The sequence below is a fragment of the Gasterosteus aculeatus genome, chromosome 10 (genome assembly GCF_964276395.1).
Source record: "Gasterosteus aculeatus chromosome 10, fGasAcu3.hap1.1, whole genome shotgun sequence".
NCBI lineage: Eukaryota > Metazoa > Chordata > Actinopteri > Perciformes > Gasterosteidae > Gasterosteus > Gasterosteus aculeatus.
The window spans coordinates 3,795,573-3,821,812 of record NC_135697.1 but is presented as its reverse complement, the minus strand read 5'-3'; the positions used below and the strand labels follow the sequence as shown (position 1 = coordinate 3,821,812).

Sequence of the window (26,240 nt, the reverse complement as noted above, 5' to 3'; positions counted from 1 at the left end):
CAGAATTGTACTTAAGTAGAGTATTTCAGTAAATATCTACTTTACACCATATTTTTGCATTTACAACATAAGATACATTTCACTCTTAATCATTAAAAGTAATTTTTAACTCACTTGTTAAATGTGAGTAGTAGCTATTTTTACTTCTTATTTATTTTCATCATTTGAATATATGTTCTAAAATCACTTTGAGGTTTGAACTGTCGAACAAACTGTGACTAATTCCGATGCAATTCCTAAAAGGCCAAACCCATCAGCCATTTAATTGAAAAAAGAATCACGTTAACTCACTGAGTTTTTACATTTAGGACTGTAAGGACATTTTCCTGATTATAGAAAAATGTCACAACGGTATTGTAAGTACTTTTACTTAATCTAAAAGCTGAACCACGTACACGACTGCTGAAACCGCCCATGTGCTCCGGTGGCTGTACTGTCTCTTTAAGAAACCGTGGGCGTGGCTCGTGTTGCGTTTGCATCAGACTTTCTGATGAATGACCCGGATGCTTTTATGACGAAACCGGGTTTTGTGCAGCCACAGTTGTCCTCCCCCCACACTGTATTCACCATGATTCACCAGCAGTGGAATTATTTTTCCACCCAGTTATTCTTGTTACTCCAATAAACGCTGCGTGGTTATATCACATAGCTGGCTTGATCTCAGTTTTTCCCCACTTTATTATTAGGGTGTTTACTGTCAAAACCCTGTATTTAACTACGTCTGGCTAACTTATGTGGTTCTCCCATTTTAGGCGCCTTTCTTCTTTAGGTTTTAAATTCTCATAATATATAGGATGGCTCTGACTTATTCTCGAACACCTATTAGTACTATTGTATTTATTCATTCATCAGTTTCACTATATATCTCTAAAACCCCAAATTAAGCAGTATATGAAGCAAGACTTTTGCTGGAGATAAAAACCTGGCAGGATACTTCCCTGTTTTATTGGTAACCAGGACTAGTGATTAGGTTCCTTTGGGATAAGGACCTACTGCAAAACTGAACTATACATCCAGTGCAAAACTGACAATGAACAATACCTCCAGTGCGCCTTTAGGTATATTTTGATCCCTTATGTGTTTGTTTTTTCTAATGTATATTAGTTTACTTTTTTCTTTTACACCCAATTTTCTGTTTACCACATTCCTGTATCAAATAATCATAAGTAACACAGCTTCTAACATAGTGTTTCATGAAGTTCTCAAGCAGGAAGGAAAAATATACACTTCATCATTGACAAAAGTAAAATCTGGTTTATTTGCAAAGCCTACACCATTTAAACAGGATTTAGAGATCAACAGAAGCCTCGTTATAGAACCATCAAATGGCTAATGGCTTTACTCAGACGGCCCTCTTTTGGCTTGTGGTGAGCATCGGGGGGTTTGAATGAAATCAGCTGCAGCCCCGTTAAGTAAAAGCCAGAAGTCTGGTGATACCGACCCCAGGCTGTGTTATGCATGTGATGAACGAGTCTCCTCAACACTCAGGGTGTGAAATGAATGCAGACGATACCCTGCACACCAGAAGGGAATACTTTGATAGCCAGTGTGAAGATGGGGGCGGCAGGAGATTTGTGTGTTGCAGATAAGCTCTATTTGCATGAACTGTCTCGCCTTGGCCTCAGATTGTATTTGCATTAGGTGGGCTGACATTGATATTTAAAATTGAGTTACTTTAAACTCATTCCTGCACATTTCATCTTGGCATTCATCAGGATCAGTCTTTGAGACTTTTTATTTTCTGTACCCACACGGACACCAAGTCACGTTTCTCAAAACTGGCAGATAGAGAAGATTCTGTGCCAGTTGATGTTGCTGCCCACGACGAAATGTGGTTTAAACCGGAATTCATAATGTGTTTACATGGATAGTAGATGACTTGTAAAAGCTGTTTCTCTGTCTCTCTATCAACACTATACGGGCACAAGTTGGTGCTTTATATGCACTGTGCCTTAGATTAGTGCTTTCAAACTATTTTAACGTATGACCCCTCAAAAGAAAGTAGTATAATCTTTTTAGATTCTCAAAAGGTAAAGTGTCGCGCCTTTTCACGCAAAACAAGCAAATATTATTTATATTACTTGTTACTTATAGCAGTATTAATGTTATTAATTAATGTTGGGTTTCTGAGCACTTAAAACAAGGGTTTATCGTTTTGTGTTCTCCTGTAAAACATCTTGCAACACGATGAGGCCTCTGTGCAGAAACTAGGACCATGAAGAAAGGCTTTTCCCCCACTTCCCCCGACAAAAACCCCAGGAACGTGAGCCAGGTCCTATCGCTCCAACTTCAGTGGCCGTCCTCTGTGGTCCTCCGTGCTGTTGTGGCTGAATGGGAGACAATTTGAACATATTTAGTGGTTGGAAGACAGTCTGATCATGTATTGCCTGCATTGCCATGGATGCCAGGATTTTCTAATAAAAGTAATGTCGACCTGGAATCTGTCTATGCCACCCCCCGCCCCCCCCGTCCGTCTGTACTAACAAATAACCGGTTTCTTTTCTCAGTCGTGCTAAATGTTCACATCTCTAGTTGCTATAACCACCCTTCACACCGGATGACTCATCACTGACGTCCTGCCGTTCAGCCTGTTGAATCACATTTTCCCTCACACACACACACACACACACACACACACACACACACACACACACACATAAATACCCCGATATTCACAGCTGTTGCAGCTGTTATTAGATTATTACAGGCATTATCAGCTGAGGGCTGTGTTTTTAGCCATGCTAGCAGTGTAGCTCGAGGGATGGCAATGTATGTCGGCCAGTCGGGGCCTAAATATCTCAATAACCATGTTTGGAGTCACACTAATGGTCTCCAGGGGAGAACTGTGGAGATCGTCTGACTTGACAAAGAGGATAAAATGTTTTTAGCACTGGAGACATACTTTCTAAGAAATAGGCCTGTCCACATTTCTTATCCTCTGGTTAAGGATGGCAGTGGCTCATTTCGTTGTGCTTTATTTTGACATCAGTAGGTGTGGTCATATCATTTATATAATGTAAACTGAAACATAGCAGAACATGTGTTCTGCAGAATGACATTTAAAAGGGATTTCTTTACACATCTTATAATAGATCATTACTTTTTCCGAGATGTCTGTCTATTCTGTGCTTTGTAATAACTTGAAGGTTCCATCTCAGAGGATACCCAACTTCTTCTGTTCATTTTGACTCTCCCTTTAACTCACACTGCTGCTTTCACTCAGCCAGTCGCTCTGCTCGACGCTGAGTGAAAGCAGCAGCCGGCAAGTCTGAGTCGCTGTTACCTGAACTGAAGTGAATGCCCAGCGAGTGTGTGTGTGTCGGAGGATACCAGCTGCCTCTTTACCGGGAAACAAGCCAGCCCCAGGGATGGAGGAAGTGGCAGAAGTGGACCTTCTGACCCCACCCCAGTAGCATCCAAGTGACAAAACAGGCCTTTTTTCTTGATAATAAAATAATTGTCATTATTGTAGCTAAGACACCGTAGCTACTTTCAAGCTGACAACTGGTTTAACAACTTAATGAAAATCACTGCAACTATAAGGATATCCAGGCATATCCATCAGTTAATGTAGTGGAAGATAAGCAAACCGGCTTCCCCCGAAGATACACTTCAGCCTGCAGGCATCAGTGTTACATTAATCAGTCATGCATGTGAGTCTGTTGTAGATGCAAACGACCAGCAGGATAAGGTGCCTTGAAAACAGCTTGAGTTCATCTTGACTGGGTAGAGCTTTTTGAATGCAAATGTTGGACTTGAATAATCATTTCAGGCTGAAGAGTCGTCCCAGTATAACCGGTGTGTGTGGTGGGGGGGGGGGGAATTTAAGGGCGGGGGAGCTTTGTGCAGCTATGGTTTCAAATAGTTATTCATTTACATTTTCTACCAATGTCATTGATAGCAAATCCATTATTTCTAAGCAACATATGTGTACAATAATTGTGTGAATCGGTCTCAACAATTCCAATATATATTACTATAATTATGTTTTGAAACTACTACATTGAAACTGTCCAATTCTTTATGGTAATAATATTCAGTAGATGTTTTCATCTTGATTCTTATCGACGACGTTGAAGGTCACTGCCTCTAATGCTTATTAAAGCGATCAATTGTGTGCTTTTACAATCTGTTTCTGAATATTGTTTCTGTGTATTATTATCATCACTATATCAACTCCAGTGTGTGTTGTCGCTGGTTTGGTTGCTAAGCTAAACGCACAGTATCCGGGTGAGACGTCGTGCATGTTTCAGGCGGGTCATCCGGTTGCGTGCTGACGTTTTTTGCAGGAATGTGTGTGATTTGCGGGGTCTCCGCGCGGGGGAGGGGAAGGGGGACGGGAAGTCAGGCCGCCTCCCATTCCGTATAAAAACTACAGTCCAACCCTTGTCTTCCTCTTTCAGTTACCTGGCTAGGGGCAGCATCGTCGGCCGTGATAACCCAGAAACACCGGTAAGCTTAACTTTTGAGTCCTACTAGGCGGACAGCGCGGGCCTTTAGCTGTAACTTCTTTTTTGAGGTTTAACGTTAGAAATATTCGGCCTATTTTTTTTTTTCGTCGACCGTTTGAGTTTTTGATTATAAACTTTTACTTCTCAGTTATGTAACGCGAACCTGTGGATTATCCCCCCCCCCAATGGAATTAACGGTGTACTTTATGGCAATAAATTACGTTCCGCTAATCTACGGCCTCTACGTTACCGGGAGCTGCCTTCCTTTTAAGTTTTTAACCGAGCGGGTTGGGAGGGAGGCGAATGTGGAGGGGAACAAAGGGACAGGAAAGAGAACCGAGGCCGCTGTGCTGTCGCTTTTTATTCTCTTCTCGCCGATGAAGAAACTGTACGTTGATGAAACGCGGCATGGGGCGGCCGGATAATGGGTGCTGGATATCTGGGAGTCTAGTAACTTAACGCGACGTGGCCTGTGGAGTAACACGTGTCTGCGCTGGCTCATGGCCGACTGAGGCCTAGCAGCCGCCGCCTGCTAGCGGCTCCGCTCGCATACGGTTACCGGCGAACGGTTTAACGCGGAACGCGCGGTTTATTAGTCATGTAAATGTTTAATGATTGATTATAACATTTCAACGACGCGCTCCTTGTATTGTGCTGTGTGAAGTCACGATTGCATTAAGGTGACATTGCGGTTTTACCTGATTAACCCTGTAAAAGATGGCGCGCATATTAGCTTATTAAACGCTTATTTTCTTTTTTTCTTTTGACAGAAACTACAACAATGGGAAAGGAAAAGATCCACATCAACATCGTGGTCATCGGCCATGTCGACTCCGGCAAGTCCACCTCCACCGGTCATCTGATCTACAAATGCGGAGGAATCGACAAGAGAACCATCGAGAAGTTCGAGAAGGAAGCCGCTGAGGTGAGCACATTTTCCCCCACATTGAAACCGTTAGGCTCCAGTCCGGAGGCAAGATGGCGGCGTCAGCGTGCTTCTGGCCGGCACCAGAATGTGGCGATAAGGCCGTGTGCGCGCACGCAGGGGCGGGGCTTACCGGGAGCAGCAGCGATGGTGACTGTGCAGTTCCTTTAGCACAGGCCTCGGTCTGTAAGTGGTACAGACAATGCAGAATTATTTCATTATTATACCAGTACTTACAACTACTTTTTATAATTAAATTAGGTTGGTGTGTTAAAATGTGAAGTGTGAAGATGCCTATATATAGGCATGGTTCAATATTTCCCTATTCCTTCACTTTACAGCCAAAGGCTCCTTCAGGTATGCCTGGGTGCTGGATAAACCGAATAACTTTTCCAGCGGGTTTAACACTATTTTTATTCCTCAACAGATGGGAAAGGGCTCCTTCAAGTACGCCTGGGTGCTGGACAAACTGAAGGCAGAGCGCGAGCGTGGTATCACCATCGACATCGCTCTGTGGAAGTTTGAGACCAGCAGGTATTACGTGACCATCATTGATGCCCCCGGACACAGGGACTTCATCAAGAACATGATCACTGGCACCTCTCAGGTTAGTTCTGATGTTCACACACATGCAAAGTTAGTAAGTGTATTATGGTGTGCCTGACTAATGTTGTTTTGTTTCTTTTTTGCATGTCAGGCTGACTGCGCCGTGCTGATCGTTGCTGCCGGTGTTGGCGAGTTCGAGGCCGGTATCTCAAAGAACGGTCAGACCCGCGAGCACGCCCTGCTGGCCTTCACCCTCGGTGTGAAGCAGCTCATCGTCGGAGTCAACAAGATGGACTCCACCGAGCCCCCCTACAGCCAGGCCCGTTTCGAAGAAATCCAGAAGGAAGTCAGCACCTACATCAAGAAGATCGGCTACAACCCCGCCACCGTCGCCTTTGTCCCCATCTCTGGGTGGCACGGAGACAACATGCTGGAAGCCAGTGAGAAGGTAACATGGCGAGTCGGTGTTGACAGACTGTCTACAAACTGGCTTAGGCGTGGACCCTAATCGTTGACTTGTTTTGTAGATGGGCTGGTTCAAGGGATGGAAGGTTGAGCGCAAGGACGGCAACGCCAATGGAACCACCCTGCTGGAGGCTCTGGATGCCATCCTGCCCCCAGCTCGTCCCACAGACAAGCCCCTGCGTCTGCCCCTGCAGGACGTCTACAAAATCGGAGGTAAGACTAATTCTTAAAAGCACCACTCTACTACTGCTACTAAGCAAAGTACTAAACAATTAACTTTTCTCAGGTATTGGAACAGTCCCAGTCGGCCGTGTTGAGACCGGCATCATCAAGCCCGGCATGGTTGTCACCTTCGCTCCTGCCAACCTGACCACTGAAGTGAAGTCTGTGGAGATGCACCACGAGTCTCTGACTGAAGCTATGCCCGGCGACAATGTCGGCTTCAACGTCAAGAACGTGTCCGTCAAGGAAATCCGTCGTGGATACGTGGCTGGAGACAGCAAGAACGACCCCCCCAAGGGAGCTGACAACTTCAACGCCCAGGTAGGATATTGTATGACTGCTCGTTTGAATCATTTAAAATCCAACTTGGGGCTGTGCTAATTCAAAATGTGTCCACAGGTCATCATCCTGAACCACCCTGGCCAGATCAACGCAGGTTACGCCCCCGTGCTGGACTGTCACACCGCTCACATCGCCTGCAAGTTCAGCGAGCTCATCGAGAAGATTGACCGTCGTTCTGGCAAGAAGCTTGAGGACGCACCCAAGTTTGTCAAGTCTGGAGACGCAGCCATCGTCAAACTGATCCCACAGAAGCCCATGGTTGTGGAGCCCTTCTCCAACTATCCTCCCCTCGGTATGTAAAACGTTTTTTTACGTGCTGTGTGAACTATTTTCCAAGTGGGTAGAGCATTTACTAACTCCTCCTCTCTTCTATTCCAGGACGTTTCGCCGTGCGTGACATGAGGCAGACGGTGGCCGTCGGTGTGATCAAGGCCGTTGAATGCAAGGAAATTTCCGGAAAGACAACCAAGGCTGCAGAGAAGGCCCAGAAGAAGAAATGAATGGTCGTGCAGGACATCCAGCAACAAGATGTGTGCCGGCATCAGCGGGCCACTCATTCCTCCCTGTCCTGCCCTTACCCTGGATCATCTTCTCTGTGGCACAGCTCTCTACTAAAGGACTGGCTTATGCTGATTAAAACCCATCGCAAAAGTTTCCGCAGGAAAAAAGAACTACATGGCATTGTCACTTACCTGAATCACATGACGTTGCCTCTTCTCAGTTAAGTTTAAGTTGGAAATGTTGTTAAATGCCACATTTAATTGGAAAGAAAGCTGCTGGTAACTAATAAAAATAAATGTCTTTGAAAAAATTGACATTGGCTTGTTGGTCTTTACTGTGTAAGCGCAGGTAGTCACAGGCGCGCTTGTTGGTGCTGCAGCTGTTTTTGACCATGCTATCTGTGTCCGATGATGCACTTGTCGTCCAATCGCCTCGAAAGGAATTATTTTGCCTCAGCCAATGGCACCCCCTTATTCTACTGACAGCAGCAAGAGCATGCACAGCCCCCCCTCTCCTCTGGTTCAGTATAAAAACTCTGCACTGATCACACTCTGTCCTTTTTTTATTTCTCTGCGCTCAAAATCTGGGGACGACTGTCTGCTGGGCACAGGTTGGTAAATCTCGAGCTAAATTAACATGCATGTCTCGATGGAGGGGCTGGGGGGGGGGATTAGACTAAAGAGGTGCTGAGCAGAAAAATCAAATTCCTCGGCACCAAAAGAATCGAGGCTAGAATAGAGACCAACTCCTATCAGCATCGGTGCTTTTGACTTGTCAAACATGAAGGTAAACATGCCGGCTCACCTTACATTTCTTATCCAGACGTGGAATATGTCATGTATACGGACTGGTCTTAATGGGGCTTTAATGCAGGGATGGTTAAACGGGGGGAAAACGTGTATTAGAACCCTTAAGCTTAGTTTCTGCCAGTCATGGCAGTCTTTTCTCTACCACCGTGACCGCGCATCCGATGCTGTGACCGCGCATCCGAAGCTGTCTGCATGACTCGCGGCCGCGCGCTTGCATCAGTCTAACATGGCGGCTCTGCATGCGCAACATGGAGGCGACGCGGCCGGCACCGAGCACATGGCGCGTGACTCACCGCGTCCTATCCGGCCTCCGCCCAAATGCACTTTAGTCATGTACCAAGGTTCGTTACCGAGCGGCTTTTATGGTAAATTATTATCAAGATGAAGGATTAAAAGGCCGACTAATCGCGCAATTATTACTAAATACCAGATGAATGAATAAACACGTGGACACATTTGGCTCGCCCATGCTTGCGGACATAAAATGTCCTTAGAACGTGCACGTGACTGATCCCTTGTAAATCATATTCAGTAATTCAAAATGGGAAAGGAAAAGATCCACATCAACATCGTGGTCATCGGCCACGTCGACTCCGGCAAGTCCACCACCACCGGTCACCTGATCTACAAGTGCGGAGGAATCGACAAGAGAACCATCGAGAAGTTCGAGAAGGAAGCCGCCGAGGTTGGTTGTGTGGAGACACCAGCCGGCTGATCACTAATAGGAACATGTGAGACTGTGACGTCACCCTGTATGTCGTCCCTTGGTGGAGGAAGCTGCTCACTAGCACGACCCCCTGCTGTGACTATTATTTAACTTATAGAATCTGACTCAATTAGTGACATTAGTATTTATTTACTAGCATAACCATTATTTTATAATAATGAACCTACTTCAGTAGTAGTAGAAATCTATTTAGAACTAGACCCACCCGTTAGACACAGAACTCAAACATATCCACACTAATGTAGTTAAACGCTGATTGTCTTTTAAAAAATGCTATATTCAAAAAAGGGGAATAGCATAATTTTGAAGTGAATACATATACATATACACATTTAATGTATCAATCTATTTAGTTGATTGAATTGATTTTAAGTTTCAATCTAAGGATAATAGCGTGAAGGTATTTGCTTCTTACGGCATCTGCATTAAAACTAGGAGAGGAAAACTCAATTTTATGTAAAGTAGGAATCAGTTATTTGGCTAATTTTGTTCAATGGAAAAACTTGTCTAGGAATATTAAAATGCCGAATGTAACGCTTATTTATACACTTATTTATACCTCAACAGATGGGAAAGGGCTCCTTCAAGTACGCCTGGGTGCTGGACAAACTGAAGGCAGAGCGCGAGCGTGGTATCACCATCGACATCGCTCTGTGGAAGTTTGAGACCAGCAGGTATTACGTGACCATCATTGATGCCCCCGGACACAGGGACTTCATCAAGAACATGATCACTGGCACCTCTCAGGCTAGTTCTGATGTTCACACACATGCAAAGTGCGTTTGTATCTTGTTGTGCGTGACTAAAATCAGAGCTTTTTTTTGCATGTCAGGCTGACTGCGCCGTGCTCATCGTTGCCGCCGGCGTCGGCGAGTTTGAGGCCGGCATCTCCAAGAACGGTCAGACCCGCGAGCACGCCCTGCTGGCGTACACCCTGGGGGTGAAGCAGCTCATCGTCGGGGTCAACAAGATGGACTCCACCGAGCCCCCCTACAGCCAGAAGCGCTTTGAGGAAATCACCAAGGAAGTCAGCACCTACATCAAGAAGATCGGCTACAACCCCGCCACCGTCGGCTTTGTCCCCATCTCCGGGTGGCACGGAGACAACATGCTGGAAGCCAGTGAGAAGGTAGGAGACCTGCTCCACTCAAGCTCACGTCCACCTCTCATCAAGTCATGTGACATTGAGTCCAAACGATGATCCGCATCACATCCATCGAAACGTAACGTGCTGCGCGTTTCCTCATCACGTGATCTCCTTAAGCTATTCTCCTCCCCGTCTCTCTACCTGCTGTCTCCGTTTGTCAGATGAGCTGGTTCAAGGGATGGAAGGTCGAGCGTAAGGAAGGCGGCGCCACTGGCGTCACCCTGCTGGAAGCTCTGGACTCCATCCTGCCCCCGTCCCGCCCCACAGACAAGGCCCTGCGCCTCCCCCTGCAGGACGTCTACAAGATCGGCGGTAAGGAGACAACAAGCAGAGAATGTTCCCGTCCATGCAAATAGTGTTTTCTCCTCAAGGTGCAAGAACGAACAATCGTCCAGTCTGTAAAATGAACCAACCAGCGCCCTGAAATCCAGTAAAAAAAAAAAACCTAGTAGAGAGCGCACAAGCAATCAGGAATTAAATCCAGATTCTACTTTATAAAATATGCAGCACAACTTTCTGTGTAAGCAATGAAATTGCTGATAAATTGTACCAGTAGTCTTTCTTTAGGATACAGAAGGCGCCTCTCTGTTGCCCACGGTGATGATTCATAAACCCGTCAATGGTGGAAAGAGCTCTTTGAGAGTTTGCGGATGCATCGCGTCACACGCCTAAGAGCACTCCTCCTTTCCTCCTCGTTGCGCTTACGGCGCTTCCACCAGCGCAGCGCAGTTGTCAAATAGCGAGGCCACTGGCGAAAGTTTCAATACAGAAAAATGCCATCAGGACAAAATGCTACTACTTTAACAGATGCGCAGAGCCGGCAGCGCCACATATTCCGTGTCTCCAAAAAGGATTTCCTACATATTAACAAATATACGAGTCTGGCAACCAACCACGATTGTTACTCCGCGTCTACATATACTAAAAAATAAAGCACCACCCGGATGAAACACAGCCCAACTAAATATCAACGCCCAACGAGGAGGCACAGGGCCGAGTCGCTTACCTGAAGTCTTGGAAAAGCTGCCGCAGCGAAGGCAGCATCTCGCAGTGAAACCGGAGACACTCGAGGGATTTGCCACAGCGAACAGACCCAACCTCCGACGTGTTGAGCAACACGTTTTGGGAGTGGATACAGACGGACCGGCAACTAGTTGAGACAGGCCGATCGTGGATGGGGGGAACTTGATATTCCTGATCGTACCAGTGAACAGTTGAGCTACGCCCAGTTGGCATCCGGCATTTATTCAAGCTATCATGTTACACCCCCTTCATAGCTCGGCCACGTGTCAAACTCTGTGTGAGAAGTCAGGAATGATCAAAAGTTGCCTACAAACATAAATAAAATGTTTTTCATCCAAACTTGATCATTTTGTTTCTATGATTTTATTTTGAAGGGAACTTAAATAGCGCGATATGATCCTGCTCTCTCAGGTATTGGAACCGTCCCGGTCGGCCGCGTAGAGACCGGCATCCTGAAGCCCGGCATGGTCGTCACTTTTGCCCCCCCCAACCTGACCACGGAGGTGAAGTCCGTTGAGATGCACCACGAGACCCTGACCGAGGCCATGCCCGGCGACAACGTCGGCTTCAACATCAAGAACGTGTCCGTCAAGGAGATCCGCCGCGGCAACGTGGCTGGAGACAGCAAGAACGACCCCCCCATGGCGGCCGACAACTTCACCGCCCAGGTGAGCCTCGGGAAGAGGGAAAGAAGAAGGAATGCTTCTATATACATATATGTATAAAAACAATCCCCACCCCCTCTCATGTGATTTAACATCAAGTATATACAGAAAGAAAAGGACGGGCCCCACTGTCGTCATAGCAACATATGACGCCAGTGGGGGATAAATGAACGGGTCTCACACCCGGAGGAAAGACGCTGTTACTTTTGTATTTCTCGCCATATGGCAGCAGCGCGGCTGTTGGTGTTACGTAATACATTTCTACACCCTTTGGACCGGGTCCTGTTACCAATATCACTGGTGCTCAGTAGACGGGTGCCAGTGCTCATCCCCTGCCAGTTTGTAACGCTTCCTGTCAGGGCGCTTTTCATTGCTCCTTGGCAAAACACTTGGAATGAGGAACGTGGCCGTGCACGTTTCCTTAAGAGACAAGAGCTGGTGATGTTTTCCATTTCTATGGAATCCCGGTTTAAATGCAAAGGAAGCCGCCAGGTACTGACCTTCCACCCCGTCTCTGCAGGTCATCATCCTGAACCACCCGGGTCAGATCTCCCAGGGTTACGCCCCCGTGCTGGACTGCCACACGGCTCACATCGCCTGCAAGTTCAGCGAGCTCAAGGAGAAAATTGACCGACGTTCCGGCAAGAAGCTGGAGGACAACCCCAAAGCTCTCAAGTCCGGAGACGCCGCCATCATCAACATGGTGCCTGGAAAACCCATGTGTGTGGAGAGCTTCTCCCAGTACCCCCCACTGGGTGAGTGGATCCCTGCTGCCTTGATGGTTTGATAATTAGCTATAGAGCTTTAACACTGCAGATATTTTTACGTCCCTTAAACTGTAAACTGTAAATGACAAAAGGTGGTGACCAAAAGCAGATCTGCAAAGAGAGTCAGAATGTAACGACTGGAATCATGACATCATCATGAAATGAATTCTAAAGTTGCTTCCTGGTCTGCAGTACCGGTCAAAAGTTTGGACACATTTTCTCATTAAATTCAATTAAGAAAGTGTGTCCAAACCTCATATCAGAGAGAAATCATGTATAGGCTTTAATAATGACTCATTCACGCATCGTTAATACGACCAGGGATGAATGGAGGATATCGCCATTGACTGTGACCCTCCCCCAGGCCGCTTCGCCGTGCGCGACATGAGGCAGACCGTCGCCGTCGGCGTCATCAAGTCCGTCGACAAGAAGCTCGCCTCCGGCGGCAAGGTGACCAAGTCCGCACAGAAGGCCGACAAGAAGAAATGAATTCTCATGCAGGACGTCCGGCAAAGAGCCACGTCCCAGCAGCGGCCCGCCGCGTCCCTCCTCCCCCTCCCCCGCCACCTTGCACCGTCTCCCCTGAGGCAGAGCTCTCTACTCAAGGACTGGCTTATGCTGATCAAAACTCATCGGAAAAGCTTCCGCAGGAAAGGAAGGCCTGTGCCTCTTAGGGAAAGCTATGATCACAATTGAGTTCACAATCAAAACAATAAAATTGCCAAATGAAGATGTTTCTTTCGTTGTTTTTTACAGAATTTATGTGATCGCAAAACAGTTTTGAGGTCTTTTCATTTCCTTTGAATACTAGAGGGACTCTCGGTAGTGAAGGTGAGGCATGCAGGTGATATAAAGTGTGTACAAGGTTTAACGAACAAGAACGGACTGGCAGAAGTCGTTGGCCGTGAATGTGTGCGTGCATGCACATGGCATGAGGAGAGGGAATTGCTGCCGAAGAGGAGGAGCAAGTTGAAGGAAAGTATAATTTGATGCTCACTTTTCACAGACGTCCTTTTTTTACGGCGACAGCAGCGAGAGACAGTGTGGATAGATAAAAGCAGGAGCCAGGCCACAACCAGGTGAGTGAAAACGCTAAAACTGATGAATCGGAACTCACGCGATAAATGAAATAAGAGTGGAAGTGCTGTTCTGAATTCAGATCCACCGCTTTTGTTTCCATATGGTGAATATCAACGGCGCTTTAGCTTTCTGATTCTACTCCAATTGCAGGAAGTAGAATGAACTAGTCTTCATTGGCCTTTTTCTTTCATCATTCATAGCTGCAAAACACTTTTAAATGAGGATTTTATAAAGAAAAATATAATCAGCTTTAAAACTGCGCCTTAAGTTATAGATTCAACCGCTCAAAAGTATGGAAACAGTCCGAAATGAGGCCACGTCAAACACGAGGCTTTTCATCACACACTGACACTCAACGCATACTGTGTTGATGCTTCTTTTACGTCATGTGCCTTTATACTACTATTTACTCGTTAAATGCTTAACACAGGACAAAATGGGAAAGGAAAAGATCCACATCAACATCGTGGTCATCGGCCACGTCGACTCCGGCAAGTCCACCTCCACCGGTCACCTGATCTACAAGTGCGGAGGAATCGACAAGAGAACCATCGAGAAGTTCGAGAAGGAAGCCGCCGAGGTCGGTTGTGCGGAGACACCAGTTCTTAAAGAAATATTCACACCTTATAAAATGCAATGAGGCCAATGACTCATCACAGGCGTGGCGGATGTGACTGCTCCCTCATCTGTCTTTGCTTGTTGAAATACGGGTTCTAACTTTGAGGCGGCAGTTGTTCAGAAATCGTCCTGTTGGGACAAACAAGCTTCTTCCCATCGAAAGACAAATGCCACAATAAATGAATGAAGTAATTGCTTTAAAAAAGGCCGGTTTAACCAATTTCACCTCATAGACACCTAAATAACTAGTAATGATTGTAGAATCTCGGCCAAGTTGTTCTAGTTGTATATTAAGACAAAAGAAGCATTTCAGCTACTTCACACTTATACTATTGTTTACTTACTGTATGACAAACCTCGGGTAGGTTTAGCACATTCTTGCTTACATTATATCGATACATTTGCAAAACTATTTATGAAATATATTTTACTGCTGTTTATACTATTGCACCATATTGTGTGTTAGCTTTGGTATGTTTTTGCATTTTGCTTGTATTTACATGATTTTCCAGGATTTCCCTTTCCAGTATTTGCGTCTCTGTAATCAGTATGCACAGGCCCATGAACTGCTGGAAATCTGGATAGTTACAATTATAGTAAACACTCAAACAGACAGGTCGCCTCTAACATGAAAACAAAATGCTTGAGCGCACTGTAAAAAAGTGCACTTATTAGCAGCTTTAAAACCGCTTGCATGAAGAAAGAAAAGGGGATCTGCAAGACGTGCGTGTACTTATTGTTTCACGCTCACGGTTTTCCTGCTCTTTGTTTGAACCACTACAGATGGGGAAGGGCTCCTTCAAGTACGCCTGGGTGCTGGACAAACTGAAGGCAGAGCGCGAGCGTGGTATCACCATCGACATCGCTCTGTGGAAGTTCGAGACCGGCAGGTACTACGTGACCATCATTGATGCCCCCGGACACAGGGACTTCATCAAGAACATGATCACCGGCACCTCTCAGGTACAGGCGCGCCTTCTAACCGGTTCTTGGCTCGGCTTCTCGTGTTCACATTTGTGTGTTACGCAAGAAGCTGCAGGCAGCTTTTTAGCTTGAGTTCTAAAGGGCCGCCTGTGTTGTAGAAGGAATCACTCTGATCAAGTTAAAGTTGAAGGGAAAATCAGGAGAGACAAGCCAGGTGAAGAAAAGATCATTGTTTAATTTGAGCAGATATGTGATGATAAAGTCCAGACAATCCAGGATCTGGTGGTGGTGCTGGTGTATAAGGGCAGATAGTGATGAGTTGACGAAGCTGATGCGTAGGGCGTAGATGGGCAGGTGGAGGAGGCCGTAACAGTAGCATCAACGTACTGAAGTTAGAGAGACAATGTTATTTAAAAAAGACAGAGCAATTATTTTTGTTGTGCTATTGGATAGAAGAGACCAGCTGATCTCATGATTGACAGCTCTAAACACTGAGGGCAAGGAAGTTATAATCAAGCCTGCATGAGAGGGTGAATTGCAGGTGTATGAAAAGTTGTTGTATTGTATTAGTGTGCTCTGTCATTCAGGCTTTAACAAGACACACGTATGTAGAAGTCTACAACAATGTCCCTCCTGTGTCAGGCTGACTGCGCCGTGCTCATCGTTGCCGCCGGTGTTGGCGAGTTCGAGGCCGGTATCTCCAAGAACGGTCAGACCCGCGAGCACGCCCTGCTGGCCTTCACCCTCGGCGTGAAGCAGCTCATCGTCGGGGTCAACAAGATGGACTCCACCGAGCCCCCCTACAGCCAGGCCCGCTTCGAAGAAATCCAGAAGGAAGTCAGCACCTACATCAAGAAGATCGGCTACAACCCCGCCACCGTCGCCTTTGTCCCCATCTCCGGGTGGCACGGAGACAACATGCTGGAGGCCAGCAGCAACGTAAGAGGCTTTCACCTTCTGTGGTGTTTAACTTGTTGGAGTAGACGTGGACTTTCATTCTTGACCCTGTTTTGTAGATGAGCTGGTTCAAGGGATGGAAGGTTGAGCGCAAGGACAACAACGCCAGCGGGGTCACCCTGCTGGAGGCTCTGGATGCCATCCTGCCCCCCTCCCGGCCCACAGACAAGCCCCTGCGTCTGCCCCTGCAGGACGTCTACAAAATCGGAGGTGAGAAGTCTCACAGATTCATCCTATCCCTACAGGGTGGAGGTTAACCGTTAGCACGGCCCGTACGTCACATCCCCCAAGAGTAGACAATCTCAGCTTCCACTCTTGAAGTGTTTTATAGAAGATCTTTATTGCCCTCTCAGGTATTGGAACAGTCCCAGTCGGCCGTGTTGAGACCGGCATCATCAAGCCCGGCATGCTCGTCACCTTCGCTCCTGCCAACCTGACCACTGAAGTGAAGTCTGTGGAGATGCACCACGAGTCTCTGACTGAAGCTACCCCCGGCGACAATGTCGGCTTCAACGTCAAGAACGTGTCCGTCAAGGAAATCCGCCGTGGATACGTGGCTGGAGACAGCAAGAACGACCCCCCCAAGGGAGCTGACAACTTCAACGCCCAGGTGAGTCTGAGAAAATGAAGCCATTAAGATCAATACAGGAATAAGTGGGTGATGGATCAGCATTCAGGGTTGCCATTTGTATTTGAAAAATAAACATGTACTGAACAGCGGTTTGAAGATGGATGGATGGATTGTTGAACGTTCAGCCACTGGCATAGTCAGGAAGTGCTAAACATAAGTTACCTCGTGCTTTACTTTTAGACCAAGGCCCTGTTGACACTGTATCATTGATCTATGCAGTGACATAACTAGGGATTAACCCTCCTGCCCCTATTCTCCTACCATACTCCGTATTGTGCTATTTCTACAGAAAAGAACTGAACAATTCCTGTCAGTGTAAATGTGCTGCTCGATATGAATGGATATGGATCAATGAATCTATAGTGATTTGTAGAGTGATTCCAGCTCAGGTATACGTGGACGTCTGTGGACCTCTGCTGGCCGCCAGTGGGAACTGCAGCATGTGTTCATCTAATCATGAATTGAGTGCTGTATACAGACAGAACTCTCCTAAATTGTGTTTTTCCCTTAGGTCATCATCCTGAACCACCCTGGCCAGATCAGCCAAGGCTACGCCCCCGTGCTGGACTGTCACACCGCTCACATCGCCTGCAAGTTCAGCGAGCTCATCGAGAAGGTCGACCGTCGTTCCGGCAAGAAGATTGAGGACGCACCCAAGTTTGTCAAGTCTGGAGACGCGGCCATCGTGGTGATGGTCCCACAGAAGCCCATGGTTGTGGAGCCCTTCTCCAACTATCCTCCCCTCGGTACGTACTTGGAAAAACTTACCATGTGAACTATTTTCCAAGTAAGTGCATGATGAAGTGCAGAGACGCATTAACTCACTGCTCCCCTCCTCTTCTATTCCAGGGCGTTTCGCCGTGCGCGACATGAGGCAGACAGTGGCCGTCGGTGTCATCAAGAGCGTAATTGCCAAGGAGGTCTCCGGGAAGACAACCAAGGCTGCAGATAAGGTCCAGAAGAAGAAATGAATGGTCGTGCAGGACATCCAGCAACGAGATGTGTGCCGGCATCAGCGGGCCACTCATTCCTCCCTGTCCTGCCCTTACCCTGGATCCTCTTCTCTGTGGCACAGCCCTCTACTCAAGGACTGGCTTATGCTGATTAAAACCCATCGCAAAAGCTTCCGCAGGAAACGAAGGCTGAGAATCTATTTGAAGAATTAGGTTGAAAGCAAAATAATAAAAAAATCTTAAACATGCCCGTTGAAGATGTTTCTTTTCTTGTTTCACAACTTTGAAATATGTCTAACATCCTTTTTAAAATGTACCTTCTTATTTACTTTTTAAAGAAATATTAACATAAGGTCCTTTACCTAAAAATGCTATAAAAAAATAGTACGTTTTAACCCAGTAGCAAGCATCACACCGGCTCCATTGACGAAAAGATGACTTAAACGAATCACTCAGCAAAAAAAAACTTCACAGATGAAAACCACTTTCTGAATTTTGAATCATAAACGTCGTAGTAGAAAGCTAACGTGAGGGTGTGAACAAACTACACAAAGGCTTTAAAGGCGCTCATCATGACGCGGTGTCTCATTTAGCCACGCGAGCCTTTGCCTTTTTAAAGACGTATTTGATGCAAAGAAGCCAACGTCTCTTCATTAGCATCAGTTGGACACCAGCCTGTGTTTGATGTGCTGTGGGAAGATATGGGTTCCTTATAATGTCAATATGATCAGTATCAATCAATACTTTCTTAAAACGCAGCAGAGAACCTTTTATCCTGTTTTACAATAATAAATAATAATAATAATAATAATAATAATAGTCCTTTACGGAGTCTCACATTTCCGTTTTCACAGCCCGATACCGCCATTATTAAAACGAAGAATGTTTACGAGAGAACGGATCAGATTTAAGAACTTTTGTCGGAAGAAATGCGTAAATATGAGCGCTTATACAAGCCGTTATTGGCGGGTTGGATTCACGGAGGGAGATCGCCGCAAACGCCGGTTTGCCGGTCGAGAGGAACAAAGTTGTGGAGGAAAATACGGGGCAAATGTGTCCGCGATGAAAAGCAGCAATGGCGATGCACGGGGCAATAAAGTCTATGATTAATAAACAAATAAATAAATAAATAGAACGTGACTCTAGGTCGTCTTCAACAAAACACGTCACTCCGCCTGTTGTTCTGGCGGTGAATTGCAACTCACGCAGAACCATGAAGTGAAACGAGTGCGTCGACGCAGAAACACGCGCCGGCCTTAAATCTCACTTTTTAAAATTGTCGCCTCAGCAAATCTGCCTATTAATTACGCTGCGTAGCGCCACCCACGGGCAGAGGGGGGTATTGAGCCTTCACAGCACCAACAGCGCGACGACACACACACACACACACACACACACACACAAGTTGGCTTTTTTTTTCACCAATGAAGTGACAGTATGTAAAAACACGGCACACCTGACAGCCTCTCGCGGCACACTGGTTGAAAAACACTGCAATAGATGAACTATATAACCTGAAGAATTTGAAAGGTGTGCCTTAGTACGATGTGACAGAGACACAGGTAACATCACGTAATGGGCGGAACCGTCCACAGGTAACCTTTCAGATCCGCCTCCGCGGCAGGGAGGAAGGCGTTATCCTCTGATGACATTTCATGGGAAATGAAAGAGAAAGGAAACATAATACAGAGCTCTGAAGGACAACAGCCACCATCTCCATCAGAAGCTTCTCAAACACAGGTGAGTTAAACCACTGCAATGTAGAGAGGATAAGCTATCCATCTATCTGGATAAATATCTAAACATGTGTCTGTCTGTCTTACCGTCTGTCTGACCGTCTGTCTTACCATTTGTCTGTCTTACTGTCTGTCTGCAGTACAGAACCCTTTCCGAACCAGGAACACATTTTAGAGGAAAGTAACTCAAAAAAATAGACAGGTTCTAGATGAGACCCTTGTAATGTAAAAGGATTCTCTGTGACATCACAGGTCATTTTGTCACTAAGGAGACAACACGGTGGTAACAAAACTGTGACCTGGGCTTTCTGATTCTTCCCTGAGGCGGGTGTGCGAGGCGAAAGGACATGACACACTGGCACAGGACAAGGGGAGACGCAGACTATGAGTGCACATGGGGGAAGTGTGGGAACAGGTGGACACGATCAGGGAAGACCATCAGACTGGTGACACATGAGGACGAGCAAGGAACCTGAGAGGAGAGTTGATTTCCAAAATAAAACAGGAAGTCACGAAACAAACAGACAGGACAAAAACCCAACTCGACATACAGGTCTGACACATTTAGCTGACGCTTTTATCCAAAGCGACTTACATTGTATTTTTAACCCATGGCTTTTAACATTTTTGCCCGGGGAGCCATTAGGGGTTAGGTGTCTTGCTCAGGGACACTTTGACATGGGACATGGGGCAGCTTCTCTACCCCTGCGCCACGTCGACCCCTGGTGTCACCACCTGTGGGGTTATTGTTCTTAGAAGGTGGAACGGTTGTGAATACAGCTTCAAGAGGTTCTGCGTCGTATCATTCTGTGCTATTGACATTTTGACTGAGAACCTCGCTTGGGCGGTTCTGTGTGGAACCTTTCACTGAATGTAACCCTTTAAATTGGGTCCTGCGTAGAAAGCTTTGAAAGGCTTCCAGGTGGAAGTTTTGTGAAAAAGTTTAACAGGACCCAAAAGAAGTTCTCCTGTGATGACAAGTGTGATAATATTCTCTTTAGGCTGCGCGATGGACAGAGAGGACGGAGACGGGAAGGAAGCGAAGCAGCGTAAAGACAAAATCAGAGGAAAGTCCAGTTCTCCTCGACTCACACCAGCAAGACAGAGGCACACAACTCTGCAGAAACAAGCTTCAGGTGATGTTAATTGTTTTTTGTATCCTAATCCTAAAGTATCTGTACTTGCATGGTTATTTATCATTGAATGTCAGTGTGGTGCACATGTTGACATTCTACAGTGTGTTTTAGATCTACTGCTCCAAAAAAACAACACGAGAAGATGTTACAGCAATGTAACAACTAAATCTGTGATAAAACACAAAAAAATATGTAGTGTTTGTATTGTGTTTTTTCTACTAGATATATTTGCGTGTTTCCCGTCAAACTTTTTGGATACACCCACAAAACAATGATTTTGCTAAAATCCAATATAGAAGTAAAGTGGCAGGAGCCATAGGGAAGTCAGCCATGAGCTACTCATTGAGCGCGTTGGACCCTTGCTCTTCAAACCAAATTGAACATTTAGATAGTTCCTAAAAACATTTAAATAATGTTAGACACACCTGTGACATTAACATTGGGAAAATATATAGAGCGCATCTCAGTTCCTCTGTGTCAAAAAACCTACTACTACCTCATTAGTCCGTAAGCGTACTTATTACGTAATCCCCGTGTCCTGCAGAGGAGGAATCCAAAGTGGTCGAGGAGTCGATGTCCGCGGAGTTGGACAGCTGGATCAAACTCAACGCCAAGGGACTCAAGATCCGGCAGCTGGACCGCAGGTGGGCCGCAGAGATGGTCAACGATTTCCGGGACAACCTGTTGAAATTCCTGAGGCTGAACAGTGATGAGCCCTTTCAGTCGGCTGAGTTCCTCAACAGCGGCAGCTACTTTGAGAAGGTCAAGGTGAGGTTGTATAAACAATACAACCAGAGACTCCTTCGTTTGAGAAGACTAAGAGGGTTCTTCACAAACATGCATGCTCTGCTTTAGAGAAGCAGCAATAGCCAGTCAGATGGCATGAGACATTTCAAGTGTATAGGAGACAAACAAGCACCATCCAGCTCTTTGTTGTGTTGAATCTCAGATCCGCAGCGCCGACGAGTTTGACATGATGCTGAAGCTTCGAGTCTCGCCACGTCTCATGACGGCAGCGCTCGACAACGGCCTCTTCTACCATATCCGCCTGGCCCGCATGCCGCTCCCAGTGAACCCCATACGGGCCTTTGTTCTTGACGAGCACATGCTCTCATCGAGCAAGATCCTGAGTGAGATGTATTGCCTGGTCCGCAAGTTCCTCAAGACCTACAAAGGTCTGATTTTTACCTCTCATCTGTTGTTGTTGTTGTGACTACCATGTGGTTTCTCCTTCTTGACTTCTGTTGGAGTTATCAGGACTCGTTTTCTACACTTCCACCTTAAGAACCCGGATAACTCTCCGTGTTCATGTTCCCATGTTTCCAGTGCCAGACAGTGACTTTCTCTGGGTGGTGAACAGGAAGCGACCCCGGTCGCCAGCTGTGACTTTGTCCCTGTACAGGAAGGACACCTGCGGGGACGAGTTGATCTCTGTGGACCTGGTTCCTGCTCTGGAGGTAATCATTTCTATTTTTTAGTCAGGGCGACTAGTTTGAATCAAATCATATCATTGGGTTTATATGAATTAGGCCATGAGAGACAGGCCAAATGCATTGATATATAATACTACACACTCACACCATAATCTCCTAATTCATAAATCAAACAGTAAAATGTACAATATATACCTTTGAAATGCAATTTTAAGTAATTAAATGGATCTAATATGTATACCTAACCATAGAACTTGACTAAATGTACTTTCTGACAGAAAGTAATTACTGTAATTACACATAAATACAGCTGTTGCACAGGAAATGTTTTTTTTATCAAAGTAAAAGAAGCACATCCATCTATTGGAGCATTAAAATATATATATTGATAGAGGTAGGTAGGTAGTAGACATAAGAGGAGTGATAGTGACAGCAGTATTGTAGTACAGTATTATACTTAATGTAAGGTTGTAGTTGTGAAGTTGTGGGTCTAATAAAGGAATACCTTATCTTAACTCTACCTTTCTTCCTGTATGGAGGTCCAGAGTTGGCCCGTCGGTGTTCGCAGCGGTCCGGATGTGGACAACTGGCTGGGGAAAAAGTTTCGCCAAGAAATCAGAAGTCTGCCCATCTTCTATGTCCCGAAGAGGCTCAAAGGACAAACCGGTGAGATTATGAGCTATTTTTCTATTTGACCAACGCATGGCATACAATGAAAACTTTATGACATAACGTTTTTGCAGCTCCAAAGACAGTGATTCACCTTCTTAGTGATGAAATATTAACTGAGCACATTTACTCAAGTAAAGTACTTTTAATGAAATTTTTCTCAGCCGCTTTGGAACATTTCTCAGATCAGAATTGAAATTCTCAAAACTACCTGTTCAATCGTCACATAACTGTGTCACTTGTGCACATCAAAAGAGCGGTTTCTTATTTCTTTGATCAAGTTGCAAATGCTTTGGTACATCCACGCAAATGATTATGTACAATTCTCTGCGTTTTCCTACATTATCAATTGCTTATGTCATGTTGATCAAAATTCATTATATTGGGTGTCTGTTGAATAGTGTCACTGCCCACAACATTTAGGCTTTAGGCTTTACATGCAAAATGGCTGAACAAGTTGTCATAATATGTGAAGCATATTTCTAGACATTTTCCATTTTTTTTCTTTTTTCTGAATCCGTCTCATTAGCAAATTGGTCCCAGGTGAATCTTGATTTTTCTAGAACAAAGGTGAATCTAATGTACCATCAACTGGCAAGCATACAAATAGCCAGAGCAAATAACACAATGTTGCAATCTCATCCCCGAACAAGAGAGGGTCAGATTGGAGATGAATTGCCAAAGTATGTAATCGTTTGAAGCAATGGTTTGCGACCCACAAGCGGCAGCTGATGGCGTTCCTCTCACTCTACCCCCCATTCCTTAACCCCATTGAGCATCTTCCTCAGCGTGGAGATGGATGTGATCTCCAGCAGCGTGCACAGATGAGCCTTCTGGATGCAGCGTGTGATGACATCACAGCAGAGGCTGGATATGACACTAAAAGATTCTTTCCACGCTGCATCGCAAGTAAAGATATTCAATGTGATGTGGATGAGAATCTGTGGCCCAACAGCAATCAAATTATCCAAATACACACAAGTGTAACTTTTTAGAGTAAATGTCATCAAAACTATCCAGTTTAGATCCAGAGGACACTGTTACACTGACAACATGACTCAGCACTTTGACTGTGTGGTCCGTACACAATGACACGAGGACTTGTCATTCTGATGGACCGACATGTTCATCATGTTTATAATTTTGAGAGATGAACTAAGGATTATGAGCAAGGGACTGTTTAACAAATGTCGAGGATGAATCGAGAAATGTACCAAAGCAACTGATAAAAACTGTAATACATCATATTAGTCACTGGGTAACTGAAATTACTGTTACTTGAATTTCATTGGAATACAATATATTTCAAGGAATATAACTTCCCATTAAGTATTTTTGGAGTACTTCTTCCACCTCGGCAGAGAATCTTTTACTGCTCCAAATATGTACAGAAATAGTTGATAGAAGTCAAATGTTACTTTCCAACTGCGCTTTTTCCAACATTTTTGTGTTGCGTCGTGTTTGTCTTCATGTATAGAAAGTTGGAGGATTTCCTTCTCTCACATTGAAAAGACGCTCATCAGGAAACATGGCAACAAGAAGACCTGCTGTGAGAGCAACATTACCAAATGCTGCCGGTGAGACTCTGAACCGTCTCTTTTCACATCCTTTTAAGGGATCGTTTTCTTTCTTCAACAATCTGTTTACCGCAGATAGTTAAATCCCTGTAAATAATAACTCACTATTTCACCTTGTGTCTCGTAGGAAACTGTGCTACATGCTCCTCAAGTCTCTGATTGAAGGCCTGAAACTACGTTTCCCAAAAGAACTGGATCCGCTCTGCTCGTACCACGGGAAGACAGTCTTCCTGCACACCATGTCCACCAGGTAGGACATTTTTATCGTTATTTTTTATAGATTTTTAAGGATTTTATGCATTTAAAGCATCTTTTTACACATGTTACAAACTAAAGGGAGTCACGTTTAGGGATGAACCAACAGAGAATAACAGCATGACTATGCAGCTTCCCTTTGTTTGATAAGGAGCTTTACAATAAGTATTAGCTCATTGTTCGGCGCACAGCTTTGCTTTTTTTGGTTCGCTCTCCCAGCATCATTTTCATTCCTTCTGATGAAGCTGCTGAGCAGCTAACAGCAGACAGACGCGTTAGAGACCAGCTGGTCAAAAAACAAGCGACAGAGTGATATAAAAAATGTAATTGGTTGCCGTCTTAAAAATATTTGATGAAATTCAGACGGATATCACAATAAGATAAAGTAACTAGACCAAGTAATCAATTCATTGATTGCTTAGTCTATGTACAGAAAATGTATTGACAACAATTTCGATAATGAATCAGCTATAATTGATGAAGAAAAATGAAAGACAAACATTTTCTGATTGCAGATCACATAATTTGCTTTTATGTTTATGTTTGTTTTTTACCCTTTTCTGACATTTGAAAGAAATTATTGATTAACTTATTTGTTAATAATACAAATAATACATAGTTGCAGTTTTTCTTAGCTATTATTGGCATACTCGTTAGACAGTATCCTTCAGTATCATAACTTGTCTTTTTCCCCTGTCAGGTTTGACGATGCAATGTGGACTCCCCAGCAGCTCACCGCCTGCTTCCGGGACCTCTTCAGGGCCATGGAGAGCCACGCTCGCAGGGGCCTCCTCCCTCACTTCTTTGTGCCCGAATGCAACCTGTTCTCCCCGGCCGTCTTCCCCCCTAAAGCGCTCGCTTTCCTCGTCAGTGTTCTGGAGGAGCAGTGGAGGGAAGGACTGCCCCTGCTGAAGCTTCCAGCTCCTGTCCCACCAATCAGAGCGATGAGTCCTTCTGAAGACACCTCGCCTGAGGTGTCTACCGACGTATCGGCCACGCTGACCACATTCCTCCCCCTGTTTGCTTTGGCTCTAGTTTTTGTGCTATTTCTCAAGTTTGGATTGCGTGTGTAAATCAGGTGCAAACAGGTAGCCTAATGAATCTTAATTGATATATAGCTAAAATATCCTTTTTCCTTGGCGATAAAGTATGTTTTAACAATGTGTAATGGGAAAGAGAAAAAGCATGTTTAGAAAATGTTTTAACTTATCTCTTGTAGTTCTTTACCATTGTGAAAAGTAACTTAGGCATAAATGGGTTCCTTTCGTTCCTTAATGCAGTCCTTTGTTCATAATTTTGTGTGTGTATTTGGTACCTTTTGCTTGAATGTGAAGTGTTTGGTTTGGGTTTTTCTAACTCTCAGTTTACTGTCATACCTTATGGATTAAATTAATTATATATTCATTCCCAATAAATTAAAGATCTTGAGTTAAACTCAGTGTCACACCTTTATGTAATTCTTGCAACTCTTCTGTATTTAATACAGAATCAATGGTGTTGAAGAGAAACATATACCAATAAACAAGGCCATGGATTGTTTTAGTAAAAGATCATTCCTTTTACTAAAGATAAAAATATCATTTTCCAGAGCCCAAGCTGACCCTTTGCTTGTATTGCTTTGCTTGTAAACGAAAGAGATATTAAATTAAAAACGATTAGTTTACAAATTACTTTTGCCTTT

The 26,240-nt window shown here is 45.0% G+C and overlaps 4 protein-coding genes and 1 long non-coding RNA gene across 7 annotated transcripts; 4 read left to right on the top strand and 1 right to left on the bottom strand.

Moving 5' to 3' along the window:
• Positions 1–1,231: 1,231 nt before the first annotated feature.
• Positions 1,232–11,284, bottom strand: LOC144383447 (uncharacterized). Its single transcript, XR_013450847.1, has 3 exons — positions 11,142–11,284; positions 5,510–5,560; positions 1,232–2,327 (listed from the first exon to the last, which is right to left on the bottom strand). It is a non-coding gene; the product is annotated as an uncharacterized LOC144383447 (long non-coding RNA).
• LOC120826962 (elongation factor 1-alpha) lies at positions 4,086–7,766 on the top strand. Its single transcript, XM_040189589.2, has 8 exons — positions 4,086–4,452; positions 5,222–5,376; positions 5,804–5,983; positions 6,074–6,370; positions 6,450–6,600; positions 6,674–6,930; positions 7,009–7,243; positions 7,330–7,766. The coding sequence occupies exons 2-8, from the start codon at positions 5,233–5,235 to the stop codon at positions 7,449–7,451; spliced, it is 1,386 nt and encodes a 461-aa protein (XP_040045523.1). The 5' UTR covers positions 4,086–4,452; positions 5,222–5,232; the 3' UTR covers positions 7,452–7,766.
• LOC120826961 (elongation factor 1-alpha) lies at positions 7,922–13,320 on the top strand. 2 transcript variants are annotated; one of them, XM_040189586.2, is made up of 8 exons: positions 7,922–8,062; positions 8,794–8,946; positions 9,556–9,735; positions 9,821–10,117; positions 10,297–10,447; positions 11,570–11,826; positions 12,344–12,578; positions 12,955–13,320. In XM_040189586.2, exons 2-8 carry the CDS (start codon positions 8,803–8,805, stop codon positions 13,077–13,079), a joined length of 1,389 nt encoding a protein of 462 aa, XP_040045520.1. In that variant the 5' UTR covers positions 7,922–8,062; positions 8,794–8,802; the 3' UTR covers positions 13,080–13,320. The 2 variants fall into 2 exon arrangements, with proteins under 2 accessions (XP_040045520.1, XP_040045521.1); XM_040189587.2 differs by having other exon boundaries at positions 12,912–13,320.
• A 148-nt stretch (positions 13,321–13,468) lies between these two features.
• Positions 13,469–18,001, top strand: LOC120826963 (elongation factor 1-alpha). Its single transcript, XM_040189590.2, has 8 exons — positions 13,469–13,669; positions 14,101–14,250; positions 15,072–15,251; positions 15,855–16,151; positions 16,229–16,379; positions 16,523–16,779; positions 17,312–17,546; positions 17,650–18,001. The coding sequence occupies exons 2-8, from the start codon at positions 14,107–14,109 to the stop codon at positions 17,769–17,771; spliced, it is 1,386 nt and encodes a 461-aa protein (XP_040045524.2). The 5' UTR covers positions 13,469–13,669; positions 14,101–14,106; the 3' UTR covers positions 17,772–18,001.
• Positions 18,002–19,364: 1,363 nt separating this feature from the next.
• On the top strand, positions 19,365–26,229 carry LOC120826951 (cyclic GMP-AMP synthase). 2 transcript variants are annotated; one of them, XM_040189566.2, is made up of 9 exons: positions 19,365–19,493; positions 20,491–20,625; positions 21,170–21,393; positions 21,575–21,800; positions 21,952–22,082; positions 22,598–22,724; positions 24,205–24,304; positions 24,432–24,554; positions 25,260–26,229. In XM_040189566.2, exons 2-9 carry the CDS (start codon positions 20,499–20,501, stop codon positions 25,630–25,632), a joined length of 1,431 nt encoding a protein of 476 aa, XP_040045500.2. In that variant the 5' UTR covers positions 19,365–19,493; positions 20,491–20,498; the 3' UTR covers positions 25,633–26,229. The 2 variants fall into 2 exon arrangements, with proteins under 2 accessions (XP_040045500.2, XP_077936883.1); XM_078080757.1 differs by lacking the exon at positions 19,365–19,493 and adding an exon at positions 19,815–20,042.
• Positions 26,230–26,240: the final 11 nt, after the last annotated feature.